At 42.1% G+C, this 21454-nt stretch overlaps 1 protein-coding gene across 1 annotated transcript in view; it reads right to left on the reverse strand.

Moving 5' to 3' along the window:
• Positions 1-13476, reverse strand: part of LOC147452628 (beta-glucosidase 40-like) — a 59331-nt gene extending 45855 nt beyond the window's left edge. Inside the window, exon 1 of the mRNA XM_086518267.1 lies at positions 13163-13476. Coding sequence (XP_086374393.1) covers positions 13163-13372 — 210 coding nt within the window. The 5' untranslated portion in view covers positions 13373-13476. The remainder of the gene's footprint in view (positions 1-13162) is intronic.
• Between the last annotated feature and the right edge of the window lie 7978 nt (positions 13477-21454).

A 21454-nucleotide genomic window follows, 5' to 3' on the forward strand; every position in this document is an offset into this window, starting at 1 on the left:
GGGGTTTGCCTTAGCTCCTGCCTGTAGCCAGCCTATGAAGAGAGGAAACAACCTGATCTGCTGCAGCAGATGGAAAGACTTCCTAGTTAGCGTGAGACTAAGTCTATGCAGAGCAGCTCGTCGAGCAGGAGGCACTGCCGCTAACAATACTTGGCGCTCCTGCAACTCTCCTGCTCGTCGAGCTTCGGCCCTCTGCGCTAACGCACCTCTGAACCGGCTCAAGCCTCGGACATAATTTTGACTCCCAAACTTAAGCATCAACCCTTTGGCCTCTAATCTCCAGCCGAGCTCCATGGCCTCCTTTGGTACCCCTGTTCACACACGCAGGAGTTTTCTTGCCGTCGTAGCTGCATCAAAAAAGGACCCCATTGCGCGCCAAGATGCACAAATCACAGCCCTCCAAACTCAAATTGAAACACTCATTGGAGAAAATGAAGAACTCAAGCGACGCTTGCACAAGCTTGAAGAAACAAAGGAAGCAGAGAGCCAAACTCTGCTTGCAAAAGCACACAAAGTGGAAGCATCCCTCACCGAAACGGTCTTGGCAATCAAAAAGGAAGCACACGAGGTAACACATAAAATTACAAAGAAGCTGGATGCCAAAATACAAGCAGTCTTCCACGAATGCCGATCAAGAATCTCTTAGCCTCAAGGTCAGGATCGGAGGGCTCCACCCACCATGGTGTACCAACGAGGACACCCTTGAGGAAGCAATCACAAAGCTTAATGATATTCTTCAACCAGTGAACATCAAGCCCGAATCCATCTCTTGGATCAATGACACAGATCGACATGTGCCACCCGAGCACTATATCCTTACTTTCAAAGACAGAAGAATGGATGAAACTGCTACATCAATCCTGCCTCCTCAAGGGGGGAAAGCTTTGAATCGCTGAGGAGTTGACAATAACTCAGCTCAGGGCTAAAGCACATGAACTCAAGAAGATGCATGAAGCCCACAAACAAGGTAAATGGGCAATTTGTCACAAAGTGATGACGTGGCTACCGAGAGCAGAAACCCTAATTTCTGCCAAAAACCCTAAAACTTGCAAATCCTAATTTCTGCCAGAAACCCTAATCTGCAGAAACCCTAATTTCTGGAAACCCTAACCCTAACTGCTGGCTGAAACCCTAAATTTGGCGGCACAAACGCCACGTGGCAGCAATACGGACTTCAGGATTTTATGGCGCTGAAAAAAAGCAGCTTGGGCGACGCAATTTGGCATGGAAGGAGAGAAGACAAATTGCTTTATTTTTATTAAACTCTCTTGAGAGAGAGAGAGAGAGAGAGAGAGAGAGAGAGAGAGAGAGAATTTTTAGCTTTTGATTTGGAAGCTTTTGGGGCTCTACTTTTGGGCATCCCTTGTAAACTTTAAATAAGCGGGGAGGGTTCTCACTCTGCAGAGAACTGGACGCAGAGTCTAAGAGTGAAACCCTAACCGCTCTCTTGTACTTTGACATTGATTAATACATAAAGAAATACCGAAAGGGGCGCCAGTCTTTGGGGCCAATATCTCTAGGCACGGAACTCCGCTGGGCCAGTGCAAATCTATTGTGATCTGTAAATTGTTTTAAAGTGGTTAATTGGTGCTGTCGTGATTGATTCTTGACTTGGAGTGTCCAAGTCTGTTACAGTGGTATCAGAGCACGGCCGATTTCTCTTCTACGGGGAATCCGATCCCCAATTTTTTTTCCACGGCACCTATGGCTTCACGCAGGGATCAAACGACTCCCTGTGCATCTGGAGATGCGGGCAGGGATCACAACGAAGATTCCGGCAGAGTATGGCCCGCCTCGGCCTACTCAGACGGAGCAACGAGAGATGAAGCGTCGTCAATGCAACAAAGATGATGCTCAGTTTTGCAAAGGATCCGAAATTGGCAAAATATGAGTGAGACTTCTTTTCAAGAAGTGCATGCACAGTGGCAGAAAACCACTACACTACCCCCGAAACCCGCTCTCAAGAAACCTTCTGATCACAAGCAATATTCAGAGAAGGAATTAGAAGAGGTGGTTGATGCACGGATTGCTCAGCTTTTTGATGCGCAGAAGAAAGCCAAAAAGCACGGCAAAAAGCAGAAGAAAGGCACTGACTTCCCAGGTTATTTGGGTCGTCAGTCGACATTTGACAAAGCAAAGAAACAGAAGAAGCGTGTTCACTTTGAAGGAGTACCCAGTTCTTCTTCTTCTTCTTCTTCTTCTTCTTCTTCTTCTTCTTCTTCTTCTTCTTCTGACAGTTCTTCTAGCTCTTCAGATTCGAGCGAAGAAGACAGAAAAGGCAAAAAGCGAAGCAAGAAACAACTCTTCGGAAAGGGCAAGAAAAAGGCAAAGAAGTCTAAATCTCGCCCAGTGAGACTGACAGTTCTACAGAGGACTCGTCTACAGACAATTCAGACTCCGATGACGGAAAATTTTATGCGAACAAGAAGAATTTTTATAAAGCTAACCAGTATGACTTTCTGGAAGATAAAAGCAAGAAAGTCCGAGAGTTTAAGGAAGGTGGGCAGTCGATCAAATTTGACACTTTTTCAGGATACTCAGATGCTTCGAAGGCTTTGTCTTTTATACAGCAGTTTGACATCGTTTTCGCGGGAGGACGCTACTCAGAGCACTCCAAGATTCGGAGAGCTGCCTCTTACTTTAAGGGGAATACTCGAACTTGGTGGTCCACGCTTCTTTTAAACAAGACTGCGCCAGTTAAATGGCTGAAATTTAAGAAGCTTTCTATTTCTTCTTGGTTGACGCAAGAGTATGAACGCGATATACGAGCTGCTTGGAACCATCTTCGGATGACCAAGAGAGATACAATAAATGCTTACTGTGAGATTCTGGAGCTCTTTTCTACCCGCCTCTTCATTCAAGAAGATCTCGTTTAGAGAACAGATTGAGCGGTTCACCTTGGGTCTACCTACAGAGATCCGAGATCACTGCTTAGAGCAGAAGTCAGCTTCTATTCAGGAGTTGATGAGTCATGTGAAGCGGGGCTTTGCCATTCACTCTAGCAGTCTGACCTACCCCACCGATGAGGCCATGACACAACGAGCTGAATAGACTTTTGGGATGAAAGTAGAAAGAGAAAGAGCAACCCAGAGAAGAAGGATGCACGACCCAAGCTTACTCCTCAGGAGCGAGCTCGCTTCATCAAGGAGGGGAAGTGCTTTGGATGCGGGGGAACATGGACATATCTCCGGAAGTGCCCTAAAAAGGCACAGAAAAAACAGAATGATAAGGACGACGACAGGCCTAAGAGTTCGAGAGCAGCTGAGGAACGTGGAAGAAAAGGCAAGATAAAAACAAGACTGGTTCCAGATTGTGTGGGTACCGATCCCAACATCATGGACGAGAGTACAGAACTTTGCCGAGCTTGGGGCAAAGTGAAAGACCAAGAGGCCCTGATCTTCTTTGATGGAGGAGCCAAGGCCAACTTCATTTCACCGGAATTGGCGGCACGGCTCAAGATCATTTCCGATCGGATGGGACCACTTGCAGAGGCAGTTCTAGCGGCAGCCGGCAGGGACGTGGCCATTACACCTGTCATTGGCAAACTTCGGTTGCATTGTCAGGGGTATTTGGGGCATGAGGACTTTTTCATAATGCCTTTGGAAGGTTGTGATGTTCTCTTAGGGATTCCCTGTACCACAAGAACAACGTCGTGGTCGATTGTAAGGTGCAACGGAATGAATGTTGTATTTTTCAAGATTAGTGATCTTTATTGCTCAAGGTTCCTTTGAGTTCTTAGGGAAAGAGAGAGCTTTCCGTCTTGTAGAGTGCTGTGGTCACGAACAAAGTGAGTGGATATTGTGCGTGCAAGTGAATGAGACTGAGAGAAGGAGAGAGAAGAGATACGACACCCAAGAGTTTGTAAAACCCTCCTCCAAAGGCCCCACTCTCGTCGGCGAGAGTGGTCTATTCTTTGATTGCACAAAGGTGTACAATGCGTATGCAATGGACATATGCAAGTTGGACTATGCCGATGACAACGACGGTGATGACGACGACTCGATGGCTGAAATCTGTAGGCTTCTAATCGCTGAATTCGGGGACTGTTTCAGTGGCTGAAAATGACTGTTTTGGCTGCGTTTTCTTGGGCTAAACTTGGGGGATCATCTGCAACTGAATGGGGGCTGATCTGCTACTATTCCTCTGATGAGAAGCTGCGTTTATCTATGGCTGAAATCTGCGTTTTCTTAAATGCTGAAACTGTGGATCTGCTACTGGTTTGGGCTAAGGATCAAAAACGCTCGGCTGTGGAGATGCAAAAACGCTGATGGGCTGCTTGTGAAAAACGCTAGCAAAGCTGAGGTTTTAGCGATGATGCAAGGGGGAAAGGATGCGGGGGATCTTGTGTTGCCGCGGTACTGCAAGAGGACTCACCGGCGGAGGTCTTTATCCAAAACGCTAGGCTCTGGGGGGTACTGCTGAGAAGTGACCTCTTGAGCAGGAAGCTCCTACTGCCTCTTCTGCCAGAAAGTGCTAACTTGGGTTTGCTTATATATTAACTTAGCAAAATTGCCCTACCTACTTTTGTTGGAAAGTCACTTAAAAATAATAAGTGAAAATCCCAATAAATAGGAAAATAGGCTAAATGCACTGGAAAATTCCCCTAACTGATGCTAATGGATTCTGATGGAAATTCCGATGATCATGCTGTGTGCAACCGGAGGATATGCATCTATGCTAAGTGACTGAGCATGCACGGTCTACGAATAGACTCACAAAAGTGCCAGATCACTGCTAATCTAAACTGACTGGACTGACTGAACCCTGCTATGGTGTAGCTTGTCCACCTACACATAGGGTTGGGATGTGTCACGTGACATCGATTATCGGGCGAGGAAAGCGACATTGACTACAGAGAAGGGCAGAACCATTGTACTTGATATTAAATTGAAGGGCGAGTCTGTCCCTATTGTATCTGCTTCGGTCATTTCTAAATTAATAAAATCCAGTCTGTTTGTTATACTCGATCTTTATGAAAGAATTGAGCGATAAGGATAGGACAAATATGTCTAAACTTGATAAATAACGCCAAGATTTTCTCCACTCTTACGCCGATTGCTTCTCAGAGGGCCTACCAAGCAAGTTACCACCTGCTCGTCCTGAAGATCATACCATTGATTTGATACTAGAAGCACACCACCGAACCGGCCACCTTACCGTGTGAGTCGAGCACAGAATGAAGAGATTATGAACCAAGTGAAAGACCTCTTGGAAAAGGGTCTTGTCCAGCCTAGTACTTCACCGTATTGCTCTCCAGTGTTGTTGGTTTTGAAGAAAGACGGATCTTGGAGAATGTGCATCGATTATAGAGCTCTCAACAAAATCACCATCAAGAACAGATTTCCGATTCCTAGGATCGATGATATACTCGACAGGTTACAGGGATCCACGTGCTTCAGCAGGATTGATCTGAAGAGTGGATATCATCAGATCAGGATCGCGTTGGGAGACGTCTACAAGAAAGCTTTTCGGACGACTTTTGGGTTAATTGAGTTTTTGGTGATGCCTTTGGACTTAACCAATGCTCCTACGACATTTACCTGGATGATAAACAAGATTTTTTGAGAGAACAGGCTATTTGTTGGCACTTTCTTTGACGACATCATTGTTTTATCCAAGAATGAGGCAGAACATAGAGATCATCTGCTTCAGGTCTTTCAGGCATTACGAGATCACAAGTTAGTGATTAATGCAAAGAAAAGTGAATTTTTCCTACCAGAGATAACTTTTTGGGACACATTGTCTCAGCAACAGGAGTGCAAGTGGATCTGGCCAAGATAGAAACTATCCGTGATTGGCCTGATTTAAAGAATGTCCATGAAGTTAGAAGCTTCTTGGGACTGTGTTCGTACTACAAGCGGTTCATTCGAAAGTTTGCAGAGGTTGATTCCCCTTTGCATATCTTGACACAGAAAGGAGTCCCTTTCTCGTGGGGATCCACAGGGGTGACTGCCTTTCAGACATTGAAAGATAAATTGACTACAAGACCAGTCTTGACTTTGCCGGACTTGCAGAAGTCATTTGAAGTATATTGTGATGCTTGTGGCCGTAGTCTGGGTGCGGTCTTAATGCAAGAAGGCCATGTCATTGCTTACGAGACAGTGTGACATAAAAACGCGTTTCATGCAGATGAAACCCCGAAACCTATGAAACGTTTTGCCGAAACGCATGAAACGGACAGGCATTTTTTATGAAATGTTTAAAATTGGGGTTTTTTTTCCAAAAACTTTGTTCAATAGAAGTACTTTGCTAAATGAATCAATGATGCATCAGTTATGATTCATGAAACTAGTGGCTATGTTTTAACTTTCATCAATACTGAACATCTCTTTGATCGTGCTCACTTGAAGTCGCTTCTAAGCAGTGAGCACGTCTCTCTCTCTCTCTCTCTCTCTCTCTCTCTCTCTCTCTCTCTCATTAAAGTCTAGAATCATGTGTGCTACATTGTATACATATTTATCATATTTTATTAATATATAATTTAATGTCGTTTATGAAACTTGTTTCATGTTTTTGACGCTATGAAACGAAACGTTTCAAAACCTCGAAACCCCGAAACGACCAAAACCACGAAATGTTTCATGTCACACTGTTACGAGAGCCAATTGTTCTCAAGGCCGGAGATGACAACACAGATTTATGAGAAAGAGCTTTTGGCGATTATCCATGCTCTTACTCAGTGGCGGCATTACCTACTCGGAGCGGATTTTACTGTCTTTACAGACCATTAGAGTTTGCGCTACTCCTTGTCACAGAAGCAGCTTTCGAAAAACCAGATGCGGTGGGCGAACATCTTGTCACAGTTTCACTTCCAGATTGTCCATGTGCAAGGACTGAAGAATGTGGTGGCAGATGCTTTGTCTCCGAAGCCGTTAGTTCTGGCTATTCCCGCCATACATCATAGGAGCTTCAAGGATATGGTCGACCAGTATGCCACAAATACAGATTTTGCATATATTTTCACACGGATACGGGATGGGGAGACAATAGCAGGATACTTCATTCGGGAAGGCTACTTGATGAGAAAAACCATGTTGTGCGTTACACAGCCGTTGAGGGAAAAGGTTATGACTGACTGCCACTGTCAACCTTTTACGGGTCACTGTGGCATTGCTACCACCATGAAAGGGGTAGAGAGATACTTCTTTTGGCCGAGACTCAAAAAGGATGTGGAAGAGTTTGTGCGCAGTTGCTTAGTATGCCAGAAGGTCAAGTTTGACAGGCATAAAGCACAGGGATTGTTACAGCCTTTACCCATACCCACCCGCCCCTGGGAAAGTATTGCAATGGATTTCATTTTTGATCTCCCGAGAACACAGAGTGGTCACGATGGTATCTGGACAGTTATTGACAGATTTAGCAAACAAGCTCATTTCATTCCAGTGAAGAAAACAGTCAAGCCGGATCACTTAGCTAGACTGTTTGTGGCCCAGATCTTCAGATTACATGGCATGCCTGAGATGATTGTCTCCGACAGAGACCCTAGATTTACGAGTTTGTTTTGGAAGGCAATTTGGGAGAACATTGGCACGCGGTTGCAATTCTCATCATCGTTCCACCCGCAGACTGACGGGCAATTTGAGATTGCAAATTCAGTGGTTCTAGATTTATTGAAGTCTTATATCTCAAATCAAAAGACTCAATGAGAAAAGTACTTACCTTTGGTGGAATTTGACTACAATAACAAGATACACTCTTCGACGGGGAAGGCGCCATTTCAGATTGTTGAAGGTGCTGCGAAGGTTCCACCCTTCCTAAGCACAAAAGATAAGATTTTTGAAGCGGATGAATATACGCGAGACTTAGATACGGCTTTTGTCAAGGTTCGCGAGACTTTAGAGAAGTCTCAAGAACGACAGAAAAAGGCAGCGGATCGCCATCGTCGCGACTTGAAATTGGAGGAGGATGATTGGGTGCTCTTACGTTTTGAGAAGGCACGCCTGAGAAAGAAAAAGGGAAAGGAGAGGCTTTTTCCAAAGCTTAGTATGCGATACTACGGACCTTTCCAGATCATTGAAAACATAAATGATGTCTCCTTCCGACTAAAACTGCCTGATACTCGGAGAATTCACAATGCATTTCATGTGAGTCTCTTGAAACCGTTTAAAGGTGATGTGCCTAATGATGGGGAGCCTGATGAGCAACCCGAAGTGGAAGAAAACGAGGAGATCCTTGTTACTGAACAGATTTTGGCACATAAGGATACGAAGAATAAAGGTAAAGTCCGAAGGCGGTTCTTGGTTAAGTTCAAGAACTATCCTGCATTGGATGCGAAGTGGATAAAGGAGGAGGACCTAGCAGATACTCCTCAGATTGTGAAACTTTACCTCGATGCTTTTGGTTTAGCATAGTCTACTCCAAATAGAACCCAGAATTCAACTTGGCCGGAGATCTGGTGCAGTGGAATGCACAAGAGGGAGTCACTCTGCTCCTTTGTCAACAAATGCCTTGATTTAGATACTAGAGTCACTAATGTCTCTTTGAGCTTCAAGGATACTAAAAGCTGACAATATTCTGCTGAAATGGAATTCCTGATTATGATACTGATTTGTTCTTGACTTCTTTTAAGTGTAGGAACTGATAGACGAAATGACTACAGCATTTTGGTATGATTGATCTCGAATAGACATGGTTGCAATAGGGGTTAGTCAATCGGACATCGATGAGGTCCCGATTGGATCTAGGTGCAATTGCTAGCTACATTGTGAATAAATCATGGTCTAAGATCCGAATGAATGTTAAATGTCATGTGATGTCTTGTGATGTTGTGTGATGTGACTGTTGATTGGTACATGTGCTAGATGTGTGTTCCTAGTACGTAGGTACTAACAGTCAGTGTCTGCTAAGACGGTTTATGGCTTCTGTTTGTTTTGCAAGCATAATCGAGGGCGATTACAATGCTTTCAAGAGGGGGGTATATCACAAAGTGATGACGTGGCTACCGAGAGCAGAAACCCTAATTTCTGCCATAAACCCTAAAGCCTGCAAACCCTAATTTCTGCCAGAAACCCTAATTTCTGGAAACCCTAACCCTAACTGCTGGCTGAAACCCTAAATGTGGCGGTAGAAATGCCACGTGGCAGCAGTACGGACTTCCGGATTTTACGGCGCTGAAAAAAAGCAGTTTGGGCGATGCAATTTGGCATGGAAGGAGAGAGAAGATAAATTGCTTTATTTTTATTAAACTCTCTTGTGTGTGTGTGTGTGTGTGTGAGAGAGAGAGAGAGAGAGAGAGAGAGAGAGAGAGAATTTTTAGCTTTTGATTTGGAAGCTTTTGGGGCTCTGCTTTTGGGCATCCCTTGTAAACTTTAAATAAGCGGAGAGGGTTCTCACTCTACAGAGCATCTGGACGCAAAGTCTGAGAGTGAAACCCTAACCGCTCTCTTGTACTTTGACATTGATTAATACATAAAGAAATACCGAGAGGGGCGCCAGTCTTTGGGGCCAATATCTCTAGGAACGGAACTCCGCCGGGCCAGTGCAAATCTATTGTGATCTGTGAATTGTTTTGAAGTGGTTATTTGGTGCTATCGTGATTGATTCTTGACTAGGAGTGTCCAAGTCTGTTACACAATCTACCAAGGTGGTAAAGCCATCATTAACGAGTTTCGAAGTCCCAAACCGGCCTCCTCCATCCCCTCACCATAACCCCTTAGGTTCTTTTGTTTTCTTTTATCCTCCTAATGGACCCTCAGTCCATAACTGATGTGTATCCGACGCCTTCACTCAAAAACCATTGTAATGCTCTATTTTTGGTCCCATAGTTCATATCTGATCTCTGTGGATGATAATTGAATCTATCTATCTATCTATCTATCTCTCCCCCCAAAAGTTGGACTTGCAAACGCATGAGCTGAGCAGCAGACGAGGAGCCAAAGGTTGAGGGCTGTGGCGTGTGCGTTTGGCAGTGCCATGCGAGGGGAAGAGACAAAATTACTTTTTACTTTCTATTGTATGGATTGCAAGAGTCTGCAATGTTATTTGGCTGCCCCAATGGTTAGGGGAAATCTGGAGAGGTTATCGCTGATCAATTGATGAGTGTTCGAACCTTCTAACTTTTGGAGGAAGAGAGAGAGGAGTCCTTAGAGGTATGGATGGGATAGGGAGGAATCTAAAAACAAATGAATAAAATAACAAAGCTACTAGTATGTAGCCGTATGAGTTTAGCGCTGCCTTTTTTTTTTATATTGTGGTTTAATTTACTACTAAGTGGGCGGCCAATCACTTCTAAAAAAAATGTGAACCTGGTCAAAACTCCATAAAACACAGTGAGCTGAAAATTGATGCTATGCAATCACGTTCCAAGCGTCCCCAGATGCAGTTCTCACGCACAGATGCAATGCAAACACACAATCCTCACAAGAAAACGTCTGCTTTTCTCGGAAAACACTTAAAAATATTCCGCTTTCTAGGAAAAGCTTCTCAAAACCCATCTTTATTCTTGTGCTTGCATCTTTACACATATTCCTTTTCTAGTTTGGGTTTCTTGCCAGACCAACTTTCCGATGCTCTTGTTACCCATCACGTGACGCATCAGGATTATCCCTTTATCGGTCTCTCCTACCCAACTAACGGTACAACTCCTTCGCGATGCTTAATGTCACCTATCATGTGACACATCACGGTTGTCCATTCTTGATAGCTTTTAAATAATTCTAGTAGATCTACAGTTCCTAATCTTACGGTTCAAGTGCACAGATTTAATCATTTCAATAAAAAGAAATTACTCAAAAAATTTAAAAAAGTCCATTTGCAACAACGCGCCTGATGTGCCATGTATGAAGGGTGGGATAAGTCCGAGGTCGGGACACGACGATTCTTTCATAAAATTTACAATAAACTTTGGAGGCGCAAAAAGTGCTCTGTATGCTCTTTGATAGGACCGGTATGGCTTTAAGAAAAGCACACGCTTGAAGCTCCGATACCACTGTAACAGATTTGGACACCCCAAGTCGTTAATCTGGCATGACAGAGCAAAGAATCACTTAAAAGACTTCACAAACTTAATCACAATTAAATAGAGTCGTCACGCCCAGTGTAGTTCCGTGCCCAGAGGTATTGGCCCCAAAATCTGGCACCCCTTTCGGTATTTATTTTTATATTAATGATTGAGCAAAGTTACAACTCTTGCGGGATCTCTCTGCTTAGAAGCTCGTCAACAAACTGAGGGAAAGAGTGGCCTTGGGTTCATATTTAAAGGCCCTTGGCCTTCAAACTCAAATGCAGTTACATGAAAAGTTACAACTCAAAAGCTACTGGCCCAAAAAGCAGCTAGCGTGAATTATGAAAATCCGTACAGCCTGCCACGTAGCAGGCACAAAATGTGGAAATCCGTATTGTTGCCACGTCAGCGCAATTTGCGGGATTCCGTACTACCATGTCATCAGTTTGTGACACTGCCCACTTATATGTTGGGCAGCTAGACACTTAATAGTAGACTGATTTTGTAAAACTCAATAAAAACTCATATGTTAGCCTTAAGCTCTCACACACACCATCCAGATGTTCTCAGATGCCATCTCATGCACATATGCAATGTTGAAACATACTCCTTTACTAAAAAGCATTTGCTTTTCCAAAAGGAAAAGCAACTCCCTTTTTAGAAAAGCGACAGCATTTCCTCAACGCTACTAAGAACCCACCTTCATTCAAGTGCTTGCCTCTTGTGTGCAACTCTAACTCAGTTTTGAATCTACTCAGATATGGAATATCCCCTACTCGACCCTCCCGTTACCCACCATGTGAAGCATCAGGAATTTCCATCCCCTAGTCTCTTCACTCACCAAACTTATTGAACAACTCCTTCGCAAGGCTCTATGTCACCCATCTCATACTCAGTTTTGAATCTACTCAGACAATGGAATATCCCCTACTCGATCCTCCCGTTACCCACCATGTGAAGCATCAAGAATTCCCATCCCCTAGTCTCTTCACTCACCAAACTTATTGAACAACTCCTTCGCGATGCTCTATGTCACCCATCCCATGACTCGTCAGAGATATACGTTTCGGATGGTCAAATATTTCTTCTCAATGCTCTATGTCACCCATCCGACGTGACGTATCAAAAGTATCCACTCTTGGTGGCCAGACAGATATTCCCGTTCATAGTGCTCTCTTCATTCCTCTGGAATGACGCACTAGGAATAGATGTCTCGAGAGATTCTGTCTATGATGCTCTGTCATCCTTGCGATGGCGAATCTAGAAAATCCTCATTTATGGATTCAATTATTTATACTTTCATGTAGAATTAGCTAATTTGACAACACATTGGTTGTGACACCCAAGTGCTGAACTTTGGGTAGCTTCAACTACAAATAGGTGACATTGCAACCAAGTGTCCAAAGTCAACTGAACAAGCGAGAGACATGGAAGGCAGCTAAGGAGCGGCGAGCAATGTTTTTCTCTGTACTTTTGCCATCCCTCTTTGATGTTGAGGACTCGCTCTTATCAACCTATATTTGCAATGGAAGACTGTCGTGTTGAAGAATTGCATCAGAATTGAAGATTTCCCAAGCAAGGAACCAAAGTCTATGCAAGCACACAAGACACGAGAATGTTACACAAGTAGATTAAACAGTGTTCGTGATGAAAAATCTTAGATGGCAGACAATTGCATGAGCAAATGAAAGAGGATGTGGGCACTTGAAGGAGTAGAGTAGGGACAAAGAGCTTGAATGATTGCCATCAACAATCAAGACTAAATAATCTTGAGTTAGTTCAAAGCTACCCACATCTATCAAGCCACAATCTGAGAAGTTTCATTAGCACATAAAGACATCTGGCCATTCAAAGTCGGCTTGTGCAGGCTGCACTTTATGGCGGGCTGGTGGCTGAAGAAGTCTAGCACTAGCAGGCTCCACCTCTCTCTGTGCACTCCTTCCAGCTCGTCCGTGACATCAGGTGATAGGTGTGTTTACATACCTCCCTAGCTCATGCTGCTCACCGACTACTTTGCTCAAGTTGCTCATCTTTGACCACCGCCCACCCTTCTATGATGGCTTCAAGCCCTCCCAAGCATGAACTACACCCCCCCCCCCCCCTCCCCACCCCGCCCCCAAAAGAAAACGCCTTCTCTCTCACACACACACCCCTACCTTCAATGAAAAATTTTCTCGCTTGTAGCCACACACAGAGTAATGAACATCAGACAAGTTGCACCTGATAGGCAGAAGAAGCAGCTCCAAACGCGAACCCGGGAGGGAAGCTTTTTCTGGAGAGGGAAGAAGAGTTGTCAATGTGAGGGGAGGCGTCGTGTTGGTGTCTGTGGAGGGGCATGGCAATCACGGAGGGTTCGCGAGCTCGGGTAAGTGGGAATCCGGTGACGAAGAAGAGGAGCAAGGTGCAGAAGAAGGGAGGAGGAGGGCCCATATTTTATTGCGCGCATGCAGAAGACGGGTCGCTCCTGGGTTTGCACCTTCGTGCTCGCAGAAGCAGATGCTTCCAGCTTCTGTACGTGGACAGCATCATATTATAAATCGAAATATTATTTGTTAATCGTATTTGCCAATTGGGAAAAACCATATCCTAACATTAAACAATTCTTCTCTTCACGTCTTCAAAGAAGTCAGCGCACAAAATTGAGCTAAAAATCAGCACACTCGACAATGAATTAGATGATTACTAGTATGACCAGTTGCCTTCGGCGGCCTCTCTCTCTCCCCCTCTCTCCCTCTTTATCGCGTACAATTGGGCTTTTTTTTTTTTTGGACTTTAGCCTTCAGATCGCAGACTACGACACGTGTAAAGGGGAACCCTTCTGCCATATTATGTTAGTAGATTGTTAATCGTATTTGCCAATTGGGAAAAACCATATCCTAACATTAAACAATTCTTCTCTTTACTTCTTCAAAGAAGTCACCGCACAAAATTGAGCTAAAAATCAGCACACTCGACAATGAATTAGATGATTACTAGTATGGCCGGCCGCCTTCGGCGACCTCTCTCTCTCCCCCTCTCTCCCTCTTTATCGCGTGCAACTGGACTTTTTTTCTTTTTGGACTTTAGCCTTTAGGTCGCAGACTACGACAAGTGTAAAGGGGAGCCCTTCCGCCATATTATGTTAGTAGATTGGGATGTGAATTGCTTGACTCAATCACATGTTACACAAGTTTTAGAAATCTGAAAATGACAAAAAAACAGGAGACAATTATCATAAACATAACCAAGAAACAACCATAACCATAACCAAACCAAGAGGGAACTACTATAACCATAACGAAACCATATCCAAGTGATAACCATAACTAGTACCATTCAAAGACCATAGGGCCATAACCATCATTGAAGAGATAATCATGATCATAACAATATTTAAAATGAGATTCATAACCATAACTAGCCAATAGCAGCAGCCGTTACTAAAACCATGGACCGATCCATTAAAAAAATGTCAATAACCATGGGCCCAATGACATAAAAATGTACATTCACTTGAGATCATGTGTACGCCATGAGAAGTGGACCCTTTGCCAGTTGTAGAATCATCTCTCTCAATTACCAACTACCACTTGTAGGGTCACAAATTCAGCTCTATTTCAAACCCTTAAATATACTTATTTATGAGCATCCCTCAATCAATGGAACCCTAGCTATAGTCTATCTTCTATAAAAGTATGAGGTATCTTTACACACAAGAGAGTAGAGCATATTATGAGTTAGTCAATGCCATTTGTTGTCTACATCTTGGCTAACTTTCCTTAGTGCATTGAGTGTTTGATTAAAACTTAATTAACTAACACACAATGAAGGCCACCTAATCTACCCACCATAAATACCAACAGCTCAAGACACTAATGAAAATCAGCATAGATATAGACACAAAAAACATTAGGTAATTGTACTCATATTTCAATGTGCTCACACTTTGATGCACTATTTCATTAAACAAAGTGAAGTCTTCACAAGGGCCTTCAAAAGGCAAAAAACGTAACTATTGAGGGGTCACGAGAGGTAAAAATCTATTTTAAAAATGTAAAAGCTCATATGATGAGAGAGAGAGAGAGAGAGAGAGAGTGCTAAAAAAAAACATTTTACTTAGTCCTTAATGTAAAGGATAGATTTATAAAATTTAAGCTATTAATTGCTATTTATGATTAAAAGTGCACAAATGTCAGCTATAACAATTTAGGTACAAAAAATAGAAATGGGTAATTATCTTTTTTTGATTGAAGAGTCACTTACAAAGCTTAGAAATTCATAATTCAAAAAACTTTGAGCTATTAATTGTTTGCCTATGCATTCTTAGAGAACCTTATTAAAAGAGCTCTAAAAGCATGTCTCTTTACAATACATCTTGCTCTATCTCATTTGCCATGGAGGGAGATTGGAGCCTTAAAGAATCATGCATGTCACTGTATAAAAGTACTCTTTCACAAAAAAACATCCAAACCAAACTAATTGAACATATTTTTTCATGACTTATTAATGTTTGAGGAGATGATTTTATATATGTATGTATATAGATTTTTAAAAATCTACTTTCAAAGGATGTTTGGTTTAGTATTTACAATATGAGATGAAAATTTGATATTAACCCATTTTTGGCATATACAAAGGGCATTCCATTAACTTGCCTCACTCTTTTTTTCTTGTCTAAAAAGAACTATGCATTTTTGGACTAGGTCTTCACAATTGGAAAAAATATCTTAGTTTCAAAGTGAGCAGGGGATCCAATGATTTTACATCTGAAAGTCGAAGGAATCAAGTGGGATACCAACGCAGAGAGCCGATGAAGACAAAGAGATTGTGAGTGGGTGTTGGGTGAGACAGGGGGCAAATGAAGGGAGATCATAGAAACTAGGGGCCGTGCGCCTAACAGGTCATTGCAATAGTGCTGCTCTATGGGAGGACGAAGAGACAAATTGTAATATTTTTAATTTGCACGATTAACCGTGGCAACATCTTCACATGGTTTCTCTAATGGTTAAGTGGAATCTCCCATGATCAATGTAAATCTAATGTGTGCGGGGTCGAGTCCTCTTTCCTCCTTTTGTAAGGGTGAGTAAGAGAGAGCTTCCAATTTCAAAAAATAAAAATTAATTTCAAGACATCTAAAATGCAAAAGTGAAGGGTGTAGAAAATTAAAAGCTTCTTGCAATTGGAAAGTGAATCTACTTTTATTTTGTTCTACATAAAGGGGTGGCCTTGCCTATATTCTCCTTAAAACAAATGCTTCGAAAATTAGACATATACTGCAATTGCCAAGCTTTTGTGGAATTTAGTTAATTTTTTAATTTAAAAATGATTTGTGGTACACAAAAAAGAATCAAAAGTTAAAAGATTATTATGTTCAAACCTCAAATCATTTGTTGCACCCCCTAATTGCAAGGCTTTTGTGGAATTTAGTTAAGTTTTTAATTTTGAAATGATTAGTGGTACACAAAAAAGAATCCAAAGTTTTCAAAATATTATTATGTTCGAACTTCAAATCATTTGTTGCACCCCCGAGGTCCCCTCCAAATAAAAAATGAATGCAACTTTTGGGAAAGATCATTTGAAAGGACATAATTTCTTTCTCATCAATCTCTTCGAGACTCTTAAGGCTCTTTTGAAGACACATGTCAAACAACAAGAATTTCACGACCTTCATTCATATGGATACCAAGGCCTTTAGAGGCCAAAAAGACCTTCAAATGGGCTAGTCATGCAATGACCTTTCCTTTTGATCGGACTACAAGAATCTCACACTCTTCTAATTGGATAGGCATCCATCTCAATTTTGTCACTCTCCAAGTGATTACCATGCACACTAGTATTTCTAACACGCCTTCTCAAAGTTACGAACATTGCACATCCCATGTACTATACACCACTCTTTTGGTGGTGTAGCTTGTGCTCTAGGATCCTTCAATCCAGCACTGGATGGCCCGAATCTTGAAAATTGCCTATAAATACAATGGGGAAACTTACAACATTTATCTGAAGGTTGTTCGTCCTCTTGCTCGTGTTTCCATTGTTGAAATTTATGCATCTCAAGTGAATGCCTTATGTGATCCCATTATTTGTTTTACCTTTAGTATTTATTTTACTTATTTGACACGGTACTGGGTCAAGAAAATCCTCGGGTACGAATACTTAAGGTCCCCTGAGTAGTATCAAGATAGTACCTCAAATCCATTTATATCATCTTTTATTCATTGCTAAGCTAGGTGAGTTAGGGCAATCTCTCTCTCTTTCTCATGCATTCTCTCCCTAATTGTCCGCTTCTGCATCATCGACTTTGACATGGTATTAGAGCTTTGTGCTCTTTGATAATGACGGGAGAACTACAAGCAAATGAGTAGTTGAAACCACGAAGGACTAAAGCAGGTTCTTACCCACCCAAACACCTCCTCTTATAGGACTCCTAGTCTATTTTTAAGAGCCCCTGAAATTCATGACTAGTAGGCCTTCCCTAGGGGCTATGCTGCCCCTCCCCCCCGTTGTCTACCCTTGTCCTGATATTACTCCTTTCTTCAACGAGAGTTTTTGTCCATGTAAGAATATCAATGTTGTCCTAATTTGAATCTGCGTTAGGTCAACCAATCCATGTGGATAAATAAAAACATTTGTACTTGGAGCTGAAACTATCAGCTCATAGCCAAAATTGAATTGAATGCTTGCCATCCAAACATCCTCTTAAGAGGTTGCTCCTTTGGCCAAAAGAGACATTTGCTTGGTTATCATACTAATAGTAGAGCCTAACCCAAGTGTCATACTCTAAAGGAGGAAAACGTATTGCTCTCATTTCTCAACTAATGGTAGAGCCTATCTCAAGTGAGGAGCTCTAACTGAGAAAAACTTATCGCTCTCTTTTCTCAAGAAATTCCTTTCGAAAACTAAAATGATTCCTATGAATGTAGACTAGTGAGCATTTGGACTTAATTGTGAGACATAAAAAAGGCTGGGACCTTGTCTTTAAGTCCACGGGTATATTTACTCTTCGCATGCAAAGTAAATATCAAAACTTTTTTTTTTTCTCTTGAAAGAAGAAGAGCCTTATGTGAAATATCGTTGCTCAACTTAATGGGATCCCCAAAACATCTTGACTCCACAATCAGATTGAAAGGGCGGTGGTAATGCGTGTGCTAGTCTCCACCCAACTGTGCTATCTTATAGCCTCCCCCTAGCATACACATTGTCCGGCCGTGTCGGTGGCCTTGCCCATAGGACCCATGTCCTTACATTACCCCCCCCCCCCCCCCCCCCCCCCCCCTTGGAGAATCGTTTTCGTATTCGAAAACGAACGTAGGAAAACATTTCTTAAGTGCGAAGACATTTTCCCATGTAGAACCTTCTTCAAGTCTATCTAGCCATTTTACCAACACCTGTCGTCTGACATGATGTTTGATGCGAAGCTCATGAGAATCCAAAATCTTTTCGGGCTCATGAGAAATGCTTGGCGGTTCGATAAGGTCAACCAGCACACCTGTGTCAATGACATTATCATTCTGTCCTAGCTATTTTCGTAAACGGCTAACATAGAAAACATGATGAACTCGTGAGTGCTCTGGAAGAGCTAACTTATAGGCCACTTGCTACTGCCCTAAAAACTATACAACACTATTCTGTTGATTATTTTTCTTATTGTAAAATGCAAATCTAAAAATTATTCTAAACATTCTCCTCCATTTTGACATGGTCTACAACTTTGTAGAAGAAACTTTCTGCAAATTCTTCACCGATTTGCTGGTTTTTATTTGTGTCGAGTGTGTGAGTTTGGAAGAATAGAAGGTGCTCAAAGTTGGGTGCATAAATTGTGGGTTGAAGATGCAATTTTAAATTGTGCAGAACTTGAGTTTTGAGGTTTTTTGGTAGATTTTGGTAAAGAAGAAGCGAGTAGATTTGGCCAATAGATACCCACTTCTGATCGAGGTGAAATTGGCGGCATTAACACTACAGGTGGATAGGTTTCATAGGACACTTTGGTAGTGAATATGTAACAATTACTGGTCTATAAAGCTTGTAAATAGCGGAAAATAACTTAACATAGTGAGCATTTCATTAAGAGCAAATTCCTAATGAGCATAAAAGAGTGCTTGGTTGGAGATAACAACATTAGCATAACACCTAATTAGTTTGGCATAACAATACTTGAAAGAAAGAGAGAAATAGAACAATTGACAACTATTGAGGACCGGATTTACATGGACCGGTCTCCCCTCCATTAGGCATTTGTATTATAACTTCTCCCATTAAGAGAGACTTTGTACAATACAATTCTTTGTGTTCCTTGGTAAAAACTCGTCGGTGCTATGAAGATGGAAGCTTCATGCACCAAACTTACATGTGATAACACATAACATCAATTACTCGTTGGTCTCAGACCCAAGACCTCACACACCTTCGAAGATGGTGAGAGCTAGCGGGGTATGAGAGTAGATCTAGAGGAAGGAGTATTCTTATGAGAAAGAAGTATTTCCTCACTTAATTACTCTTGTAGCTTTGCTTAGCTTAGTAATTAGATAATAGAGGAGAGAAGCATGGCATTGAAGCTTAGCTCTTGGTTGGATTTGCATTCCATATCCAAGAGTTGTTGGTGTAGGCCTCCATTCTCAAACTTGGAGAAGAAGATGAGCTTTCCATTAAAGCTTGGAGAAGGAGATGATTTTCTTGCTCTACACATGAGTTGTGTGAGTGTGTGTGGAATAATGCCCTTCCAAAACACCTCTCTCCTCTTGGTTGACCCCCCTTGCCAATTACTCATGTTGCATTCCTATTGGCCCTTGAAAAGCCTAGCCAATAGTATTTGAGTATGAGTTTTATTCTTGCTGGCTTCCTATTGGCCCGTAAATAATTTGGCCAATAGCCTTTGAGAGGCCCGGTCAAGAGCCTTGTGACAAGTGTCCATCCTTTTTTCCATTTTGTAAATGCCAAATAATTAATTTAATTATCTGCTTTGCTATTGGACCTTTTAGTCCTTTGGCCAATAGGAATTAAGCAATTTTAGGAACTGCTTAATTATCATTGGACCTTTTGACTGTCTAATAGTCTTTTAGGGAGACTATTTCTTATTGGTTATTTAATGAGCATTTATAAAAATAAAATTTTAGTTTACACTAGCTAACTTCTCATTGGTCCACCTCTGTGCCCATCCAATAGGATTCAGGCAAGAATTAGGAGTTTCTTTGCATGCCTGACATGTGTCCTCTTTACTTTGTGGAAAGGGTAAGCTTAGGTGTATAGTGTGTGTGTGTGTGTGTAGTCCTTATTAAGCTTTGTCATCTTCCCAAAACGCTTTTGCTTTTGTCCTCTAGCTTATTGGCCTTTTGCACACACACAAAGCATCCAATTCCATTTACAATTGACCATTGGACTTTACACTTTGAAATTTTGGAACTTAACCTTTTGGAAGTCTTAATGGACTGAACCCTAAGGTCTTTGGAGCCCATTCATTGCACATTGCACATTGCTCTTTGGAACTTAACCTTTTGGAAGTCTTAATGGGCTGAACCCTAAGGTCTTTGGAGCCCATTCATTGCACATTGCACATTGCTCTTGTGCAAATGGTACCCCTTTGGATCCCTACTGTGGGCCCCCTGCTCTGACCAGTTTTCTAGCTTTACTAATAATCTAGCTTTTTCTCCCCTGGTACTTCCCCATATTAAATGATCAGTTTAACATGAGAAAATCATTTAGGAGAATTAGATATTAGTTATTATGACATTACCTCTCTCTTGAAATCATAGTCGTCCTCGACTATGAGGTAGAGATGATAAAGCATAGTCATTAGTCATTTTCTTAGCGGGTATAGGATCCCTATTTTACCCTACGACACCGTTCCACAATGGAAGACTAATCCATTTGGCTCTTGAGAGCCGAAGCATCCGCAAGCATGTCTGCACATTAGTCCTATCAATCTTCCATAGTAGAGTGACAAGCTCTACTTGGTGTTTGGGAGACGTCGTCTCCGCAAACTTGATCCTAAGCATGCATACTTCTTAACATTTGTGCACAATAAAGAAAAAAAGAGTCTTATAAGACAAAAAAATTGATCATTTAAAACATATTTACATTTGCTTACTCTAGGGAATCATTGTAAGCATTGACAAGGTTTAGGTTATCCTTTAATTGTATGCCTTGCATCCATCTAGCATCTTCAAAAGGATAATTCTTAAACTTAATAAGATACTGTCGGATAATCTTACCACCTCTCAATACCTTGTCTTCGTGTCGGAGAATGGACTCTGGCTGCAGTACCTCTTCTTGGTCTTCAATCTCCGGTGGGTCTTCTATGGTTGCTTCTTGGGGTGGCTCTCCTTGGTAAGGCTTTAACAGGCTGACATGAAAAGCATTGTGTATGAGCCAGTGGTTGGGCAACTTGAGCTGATAAGCCGTCTCATTGATTGGCTTAAGAATTTGAAAGGGGCCATAGTACCTTTTTGCTAGTTTAGCATAGTATTTTTGGTGTCCCGTAGGATTCTTGCCCTTCGTGTGCCTTAATCGAGCCTTGGGAAATTTAAGCAAGACCCA

The sequence above is a fragment of the Adiantum capillus-veneris genome, chromosome 8 (assembly GCF_014529385.1).
Source record: "Adiantum capillus-veneris isolate H3 chromosome 8, ASM1452938v2, whole genome shotgun sequence".
Taxonomy (NCBI): Eukaryota; Viridiplantae; Streptophyta; class Polypodiopsida; order Polypodiales; family Pteridaceae; genus Adiantum; species Adiantum capillus-veneris.